We start from the raw sequence: 9,016 nt of genomic DNA, 5'->3' as shown, positions 1-9,016 counted from the left end.
TTAGTGCCATGTCCAGGTGTAAAGCCCAAAGATTTCATTTCAAGAATCAGTTGGGATGATTGCACGATAAAGCACTACCATGCAATGAATGAGGCCCAAGATTTGCTCACTGAAGAGCTGCTGCATAGTTCACCTCTTCAAGCCAATATGGACATCACTGATGCATCTCATTTTATTTCTCTTCTCCAGAGCCCTGCTTTGAAACTGAGTTCACTGAGATTCTCTTAATCAGAAATGCACTGGCTGAGGCTCTTAACAACTTAAGCTGCTGGATGAAGGATGAATGTGTGCAAAAGAGCCTGGTAAGGAGTCAAACTGAGTGGGAGGAGATGAAACGGAAAAGAATGGTTCTAGGTTGGACAGGGATGAAGGTCTAAAGGGTGAATTATCTCATCAAACTGAAGATGGACTTTCTATCTGTGCCCTTTCAAAACAGGTGGATGCTCATGTTGGAAGGCAAGACTCACTACTAGGGTATTGATGTTTCACCCTCCCCTACCTGATGTCCTTCCCATGGTGTTTAGGAATGATGAGATCTGTAATCTAACATACTAGGATCCTGTCATGTTACTGATATGTAAAAGTTCTGGGGCAGCTTCCAAATGATGGTCTCTAGGGCCATACTTGCTATGCCATTGGAGGAACAAGTTCTAGCTGCTTTTGTAGGATAACTTCTGCACTCCAGTTTAGATTCATTAAAGTCACATTGGTTTAGAACAGCCTTTCCCAACCCATTGCCCTCCAAATAAAGCAAATTATAATCTTCATAGTTCCCAGTTATCTCTAGTTACTATTGCTATTGTTTGCTTTCTAGTTGTGTGGCCAGCAATCTCATCTGTGCACAGCGCCAGAGAGATTAAAAGGTTTGAAGTGTTAGGTGTGAAAACATCCTCATGTTTTACATGCATGTATCATCTAAGGCAAGTGTAATAAGGTGGAGCCTATGGCCTGATTTCAAAGCTCCCTGCAGGCTATTGATTCAAACCTCTAGTAGGAATAGTCTGTTCAAACCTACTACGTGATGAGAGAGAAAAAGAGAAAGGAGTGTCAGAAAGCAGAAAACAAGGAAACCAGAAGAGAATGAATCACCCACTCATGGTTGGATTGGCCCTAACCTGAATGGTCTCTTTGGTCCTACCTACAACTGACATAGCTCCTTAGCCATCATTAAAAAGGCACAACAAAGGATGTTCTTCCTGCGGCAACTTAGGAAGTTTAAATTATCCCAGGAGCTCTTGGTACAGTTTTACAGGGGAATCATTGAGTCTGTTATCTGTTCCTCTATAACTGTCTCGTTTGATTCTACAGTCAAACAGGACAGATAGACTCCAACGGATAGTTAAGTCTGCAGAAAGGATAATTACAACCCGCCTGCCTTCTACAGAAGAGCTGTATACTGTGAGGGTCAAAAGGAGGGCAGAGAGGATACCTGCAGACTCTTCTCATCCTGGATATAATCTGTTCCAACTTCTTCCTTCAGGATGGCGCTACAGAGCACCATATGTTAAAACATCTAGATATCGGAATAGTTTTTTCCTTGTGCTACTGCTCTGTTAAACACTGCATGACTTGATATGTGCTGGACAGTGGCTTCTCCCTTTAAAAAAGTGATTTTACTGTGTAGTCTTATTGTTTATTATTTTTCTGTTGCTATTCAAATGCAGTGTTGATCTTGCTGTTCGTCACCGAAGACAAATTCCTTGTATATATTTTATACTTGGCCATTAAAGTATTCTGTATTCGGTACAATTACCTTCAGGGGGATTGACCTTCAAGGGAACATTTTTTAGAATCCCAAATCTGAGATAAAGGCTATGATATTCCTCCCTGATGCCCTCAGAGCCTTGTGGATTGTGTGCTAAGGCCAAACATTTTGGCATTTCCCCACAATTTAGGTATTAAACTCACATGTGGCTGAATCGTAATTGTAATATGGGTTTGGGGGAGGCTGGAGGTTTGAAGACCTGTAAGCCTAACGAGGGCTTAAGGCAACCATTCCATTCCTTAACCCTTTCCCCCAAGTGTAACAATATACCTTTCACAATTCCTAGGACTTCTAATATTTTGGCCCACTCGCTCCAATGAGATAGTCCACCATGCTTCCTGGAGAGCAAGCGCATATACTCTCTCTGTGTGTGTGTGTATGTATGAGCTCTCCAAGGTGCAACAGAAATGCCCACTCATAATCAATTAGTGTGGAGGAGCCCTTTTTATGTCAGAAATACCTGATGTAGATAGCAAGGAGGAATCTTGCTGAGATTAAACAACATACTAACTAAACAAATCAAGAATACAGGACTGAAAATGGAAGCATGAGCTTTTCAAAGTTCAGTGCTATTCAAGCCTTGCACTTCCTTTATAAAGAAGAGAGGATGAACAATGCTAACTCATGTGCACTAGAGCAAAGATTGGTTTGAAAGCACACAGCAATTTGTAGCTCCTCAGGTATTTCCACCCCTACAAAATCTTCTATTAATTTATCTTTCTGCTTCACCCAGTTGCTTTCTTGCATATTTCTGGTTTTTACGTAGATCACGAAGCTGGATCACGCCTTCATTCGCAAGGAGCCATTTGGTGTGATGCTGATCATTGGAGCCTTTAACTACCCTCTCTACGTTACTCTGATACCCCTCTTGGGGGCTATTGCAGCTGGTGAGTGAGAAGTTATCTGCTAATTCATTTTAGACATTGGATCTTCCAAGAGATCCAGGCATGTGGTGGATGCTCAACTGTTGCAGCCGTGTTAAAGTGTTCTCTCCCCCCTACTAGGGAACTGTGTGATTCTCAAGCCTTCAGAGCTGAGCAGCTGCACTGAAAGGCTCCTGGCAGAAGCCCTGCCTTGTTATCTTGATCCGGTGAGTTCCCCAGCTGCAAGTTCACCTTGTTAAAAAATCAAAATGTAACTGAGGTTTTCTAATTTGTCTTTTCCTCCATCATTTGCCTTAATTTCCTGGAAATTATGACTGGGCAATTCCCTGGGCCTCTTCAGGAGAACCTCTGGATCTGAAGTAATCTCAAACTGTTATCTGTTTTTGGAAGCTGAGTCAGTTTATTTCTGGCTGTCCCAGTTCGTCTGAAACCGTTCCAAACCTGTATATTCCTTCGCATTGTGATGGTGGTAACCCTCTGAGGTTTACAACTGAAGCATCAAAGTGCACTACTTTGCTTTTTCCTTATTTTCTTTTAATTTTTTTATGATAACTTTATGCCATTTTTAAAAAACATAAAGATAATCATTAAGAAGAAGTAATCAAGAAAAAGAACAGAAGAAAAGGAAGAATAAAGAGGAAGAAGGAAAGCTGAAGTGCAGAAAAAGAAAGAAAAAGAAACAGAAATACAAAAAAATGACTTCCGACTTCTTTTACAGCAGATATAAATAAAACATACATTAAGCTCTTACTCAAAGATTACAACTTAACACCCATTTTTTCTATGATTATTAATTTTACTAATCTTCAAATCCATATCATAATTTCATTTTTTTCTGTTTCCTGCAAAAAATCCAAAAGAGGTTTACAATTAGCATTAAATCAAAAATGGTCATCTCATTTTAAAATTGAAATACTTAAAGAAAATCTTAGTTTCCTTTCAGTTTAATGCAGCAGTTCCCTGCCCCCAGTTGCCCCCCAGAGGCTTTTTGCCCTGCAGGTTTCAGAGACAGAAACAGCACCCGTGTGATGTGCAGGCAGGTTGATTGGATGTGAACTTCCCTTTCTGTTTTATAGCAAACCTTTGCTGTGGTGACAGCTGGTCCTGAAGAAACAGGAAAATTACTGGAAAATAAGTTTGATTATATCTTCTATACTGGTGATTTTCTCTTCCTGAATATTCTTTTCAATCGTATTGTTTTTTTAAAAAATGATCATTAATGTCTGCAGAACAATCTGTGTGGTAAGCCAATATCCAACTATTGAAACTGAAAGGTTTGGGTAATTTATCTAAGATCATACATTAGCACACAAACACACACACACAGACATCATCTGCAGTAGAATTTCTCTCTGTGGCTACTACAATGCCTTTCTAGAAGAGCAAATTGTTAACAATAGCAGCAGTTGGCCATGTGTCTTCGTTCAGTAGCTTTATCACGTCTACTGCAATGCAGCTGAGTTCGTGGCAAGTTAGTGGCAGCTTTAGTGGGCAGATTGTAGGCCTTGCCCACAAGTGGAGGAAAAGATGAATTGTCACCCTGTAAGTAGAAGAAAGGCTACAAGAAGAAAGATTCTGAGTGAATTAGGAAAATAATCCCAACACTAACAGCAGTCCAAGAGTCGAGAGCCAGCTTGGTCTAGTGGTTAAGGCTCCAGGCTAGAATCCCAGAGACTGTGAGTCCTTCATGAAAGGTGGCTGGGTGATTTTGGGCCAGTCCCGCTCTCTCAGCCCAACTCACCCCACAGGGTCGTTGGGTGGGGAAAATCGGAGGAGGAAGGAGTACTAGGCTTGTTCGTCACCTTGAGTTATGTATAAAAAAGAATAAAAAGGTGGGATTAAAAAAATCTAAAAAAAAAATGACTTGGATAGCTGGATACGTAGTACATCTGGACATCCCTGTACTTTTACAAATTTACATAAATAATTATTCCTTGTTACTTTTTTGAAATAGTTCTTTTTAAATGTTACAATGCAATATTGATTTTTTTTTTTACCAAAGAATGATAGGAATTTGTGTAGATTTAAATTTATGTAATTCACATTTTTGCAGTGGTCAATACATTAAATAATTGTAAATCACTGTTTTTCCACCTATCCCACAACACTGATCTTTAGTCAAAGAAGATATCACAGGCTGTCATGTTCTGAACTTTTTAAAAATATATGTATCTTCCAAATTCTTTCTAAATCTGAAAATATTTTTTACATTATATACAAACTATCTGGGCAGTGTTACCTTGCCAACTATTCTTAACATTTAGTGGATGTTTTTTAAATAACCTGTGTGGAATTTTGTTGATCTGCATGGAGCAATGTTAGACAAAAAACAACACAGGTGTCTTTTGAACACACAATTGTGGCCCCTGATGGTGGATGGGAGGTGTGGGTGTCTGTATATCTCTCTTGACCCAAATGTTGCCATACCTCTACAGGGAATAGCCATGTAGGAAAGACCATCATGACTGCTGCAGCAAAACATCTGACACCTTTGACTCAGGAGGTGGGGAGTAAAAATCCCTGTTATGTGGATCACTGCTGCAATTTCCAGAATGCAGCCAACCGAATTGTATGGGGAAAGTTCCTCAATGCTGGACAGACATGCGTTGCATCAGATTATGTCATCTGTACAGCTGAAACACAGGAGAAGTTAATACCTTGCCTGCGCCAAGCTATCCGTGAATTCTATGGCCCTGATCCCAAGGGGTCGCCTGATTTTGGCCGCGTGACCAATGACAAGCATTTCCAGCACGTCCAGGATTTGCTGAAATGTGGCCGGGTGGCCATTGGTGGGGAGACTGATGAGAGTGACCATTATATTGGTGAGTATACAGCTTGGGACAGAGGGAAGAGTAAGGGGAAAAGTTTGGAGTTTGAGAAAAACGGGAAGACATTTTATGATTACTATCTAGTAAGCTTATGGAGAAAACCTATTTAGTCTCTAGGAGTCAAAAACAACTTGATAGCACATAATGAATCAGTCAATCAATCATGCTTATGAAGAAGTGCATGGTGAGTAGGTATAGGGATGAAATGAGGCTTCAAGTTGGTGCTCAAAATGTCTTGCTCTTAAATTCTCATTGGCCACACAGATTTTGTGTGGGATTTTGAAAGTTGCAGTGCCACAATCTGGTGAGAGTGAGATTGGGAAAGTCCGTTTAAGAGAGAGCAAGAAGACAGACATATTTTCCTGGGTTTGCGTATTGGAAGTGTAGTGCTGGGGAAAACTAAAGCTCTGGTTAAATTGGAGAATCAAGTTATGATAGATAAGCAGAGCAGGTCTTGATGTAATCTTTTGCCCATTACAGCTCCCACAGTGCTGGTGGATGTGAAGGCATGGAAGCCCATCATGCAGCAGGAAAACCTTGGGCCCATCCTGCCCATTTTCAATGTGAAGGATTTGGAGGAGGCCATCCAGTTCATCAATTGCAGAGAATGTCCATTAGCTGCCTATGCCTTCTCCTGTGATTGCAAGGTATATTGTTTAGGTTAGAGCATACTGTATCTGGGAGAATCTGGATTATTTCCCATCAGCCTATTCAATCCCATAAAGGAAATTAGGCAAGGAGGGCAAAATTAAGCAAATGATAAAAATGAGAGCTTGAACACTAACGATGTCCCACCACATGTTCAGGAGAGCAACTGGTGGTGATAATGTGTGAGGGCAGCAATATTGCTGGCCTTGTTGAGCTGTTGTCCTTCCTCCCGTCTGAAATGTCCTCCCAGGAGTCTGCTGGGTCTCTACACGCTGCCCTACCTTGCAGCTGGTGCAGCCATTTGGTAACTACTTCTGTCCCAATTGTCTCCCAGGGAGCTTCACTCCATCCCTGGTCTGGGAGAAAGATAGGCTCCCACAACCTGTGATCTTCTTTGGGCAAATAAAACTGGAAAAAAATGAAATAATTTCTATCATACCCTCCTGACCTTGTAGCATAAAAGTATGTGACTAGTTATTTCAGCCCATCCCTCTTCTTTTGCAGACAAATCAACCTTGCAAGTGACAATCAAACTTTAATTTTGTAATTAAACTTTAAATTTGTAATACTTAGGATATATGGATTACAAAAATGCACACCATGTGCTTGACTGATCAGGGTACTGATTATTTTAAACTTGTCATCTTTATTCCCACTCATTGCTCTTAGCTCTGTATGAAACGAGAATGGGAGTAGAAAATGGGGGTCCAAAAGGGTTCATTTGCGTTTTCAAACTCTCAAGTATTTTACTAAGATTCATAGAGAAATTATTTTTGATTTTTGCTTTCCAGTTGCCTTTTAGGAAATGGCTAATTGGCCACATATACAATATTAGCCATTTTGTGAACGTGCCTGTGGCACATTTTCAATATTCCAATGTTGATAGTGGCACAAAGGCTAAAGACCTTTGTTTGTACAAGTAGTCCTTGACTTACGACCACAATTGGGACCAGAACTTCCATCACTAAGCGATGCAGTCATTAAGTGAGTTGTGCCTGATTTTATGACCTTTTTTCTGCCATCGTTAAGCGAATAACGTGGTTGTTAAGTGAATCACGTGGTTGTTAAGCGAATCCGGCTTTCCCCATTGACTATGCTTGTTGGAAGCCCCTTGGAAAGTCGCAAATGGTGATCATGTGACCCTGGGATGCTGCAATTGTTGTAAATACATGCCGGTTGCCAAGGGATGGAATTTTGACCATGTGACTGTGCGGATCCTGCAATGGTTGTAAGTGCAAGGACTGGTCATAAGTCACTTTTTTCAACGCCATCGTAACATTGAATGGTTGTTAAACAAATGATCATAAATCGTATCATGTTCCTTATTATTATAGAGCTCAGACCTGATGAAACTCATGTTTGGAAGATTAAGGACAGGATACCTAATACTCTTCTACTGCTTTTCTCTTTATAGATTGTGAACTGTGTACTTGATTGTGTTAGCAGTGGCGGCTTTTGTGGCAATGATACCATGGCGCATGCAACATTGATTTCCCTTCCATTTGGTGGCATTGGTATGATTAGCCTTTTATCTCCTATGCTATCTCCGTTACTTACCTTAATCGTTATTCTTCGCTTCCAACCTGAAATGTTCTCCCTCTTGATGATGTTTTTCATCAGACTAAAGACAAAGACATTAAGAGTCCCTTTTTTTTTTTTACTATTTCCAGCATATTTGCAGATTAACCAAATGCAATCAAATAATAAATACCCCACTGTGCTATAAGCTAGGTGGTCATTTATAAATAAATGAGAGGGCGGGAAATCTCCTGGTGTACATTATGCTGGGAAGCAGGAGTAAGGGGAGGAGGCCCACTATTTTTAACTTTGTAAGTGGTGCTAACAAGACCAAAATATATTCCACAGGACGAACACCTCTGGTTCAACAGTTCTTGTCACGCACTGCACTGAACCAGCTTAACGTGCTGTGTAAATCAAGATTGTTGCATTTTGAGTACAAAACATGGTTAAACCAAAGGATACACAGATTTAATTTCTGCTCAATTTCTAGATATTACGATAACCAAAAAAGCAAGAGTCTCATTTTACTGGGGCAGTTGTAGTTCCACAATCATGAAACACAGCAGGCCCGCAAATTATTATTTAACAAAGCTTTGCTTGTCATTATTAGATTCTCTTCTTTAGTCCCTTCTTTAAGAGTACTTGTGCAGCGTCCACTGAATATAAAACCTTTCATAGTGAGCACTATGAGGGGAGTGCTTTTTAAGGGCATCTATCGTCCAGCCTGAGGAAAAAGAATAAATAGCAAGGGCTGTGCACGTTGTGTTGTCAGATGAAAAATTACAGTCAGCAGATGTGATCTGAACTTCTTCTTCTTTTTAATATTGCAGGATTCAGTGGATTTGGCAAGTACCACGGCAAGTTTACTTTCGACACATTTTCTCACTTTCGTGGCTGTCTTTTGCGCTGCATGGGCCTGGAGACAATCAACAAAGTGCGCTACCCCCCATACAACGATCATAAGTTGCAGCTAGCGATCTCTGCTTCGGAGATCAAGCGCAGAGGCATGTGCACTTTGCTGTGAGGCCTGGAATCACATCACCTGCGTTCGTAAGGAATCCGGCCAAGACTTTTGCTGAGGTTGAGAGGTTCTTCCCTTCATCAGCTGGTCCTGGAATTTTGCCTCATCACCTGCAGAGACCCTTGAAAAACACTCTCTCTTCTGACGAACCTTGTTTTCACCATCTTTGCTCCTTATATTGTTTCTTTATCCTCTATCAGCTTATAGAAATTCAACATTTAGTATGGTTAGAAAACTTAGGTGATACCCTCCCAGTCTCCTTGCACAGTTGTTGGGTATAGAACATATCCTTAATCCCAGTAATGACTAATTAAACAATTAATTAAAGTTTGTGGGTAAACTTTCATCT

At 40.5% G+C, this 9,016-nt stretch overlaps 1 protein-coding gene across 1 annotated transcript; it reads left to right on the top strand.

Moving 5' to 3' along the window:
- The first annotated feature begins 257 nt into the window (after window positions 1–257).
- LOC103048818 (aldehyde dehydrogenase family 3 member B1-like) lies at window positions 258–8,776 on the top strand. Its single transcript, XM_088145169.1, has 8 exons — window positions 258–302; window positions 2,532–2,652; window positions 2,770–2,855; window positions 3,726–3,807; window positions 5,085–5,471; window positions 5,958–6,124; window positions 7,540–7,639; window positions 8,477–8,776. The coding sequence occupies exons 1-8, from the start codon at window positions 273–275 to the stop codon at window positions 8,668–8,670; spliced, it is 1,167 nt and encodes a 388-aa protein (XP_088001295.1). The 5' UTR covers window positions 258–272; the 3' UTR covers window positions 8,671–8,776.
- The last annotated feature ends 240 nt before the right edge of the window (window positions 8,777–9,016 follow it).

The sequence above is a fragment of the Python bivittatus genome, unplaced genomic scaffold (assembly GCF_059951505.1).
Source record: "Python bivittatus isolate LINGU-HERP-01145 unplaced genomic scaffold, Pbiv_v1 ctg000480_np1212, whole genome shotgun sequence".
Lineage (NCBI taxonomy): Eukaryota > Metazoa > Chordata > Lepidosauria > Squamata > Pythonidae > Python > Python bivittatus.
The sequence above is the reverse complement of the archived record's forward strand: the minus strand, read 5'-3'. Positions and strand labels throughout refer to the sequence as shown.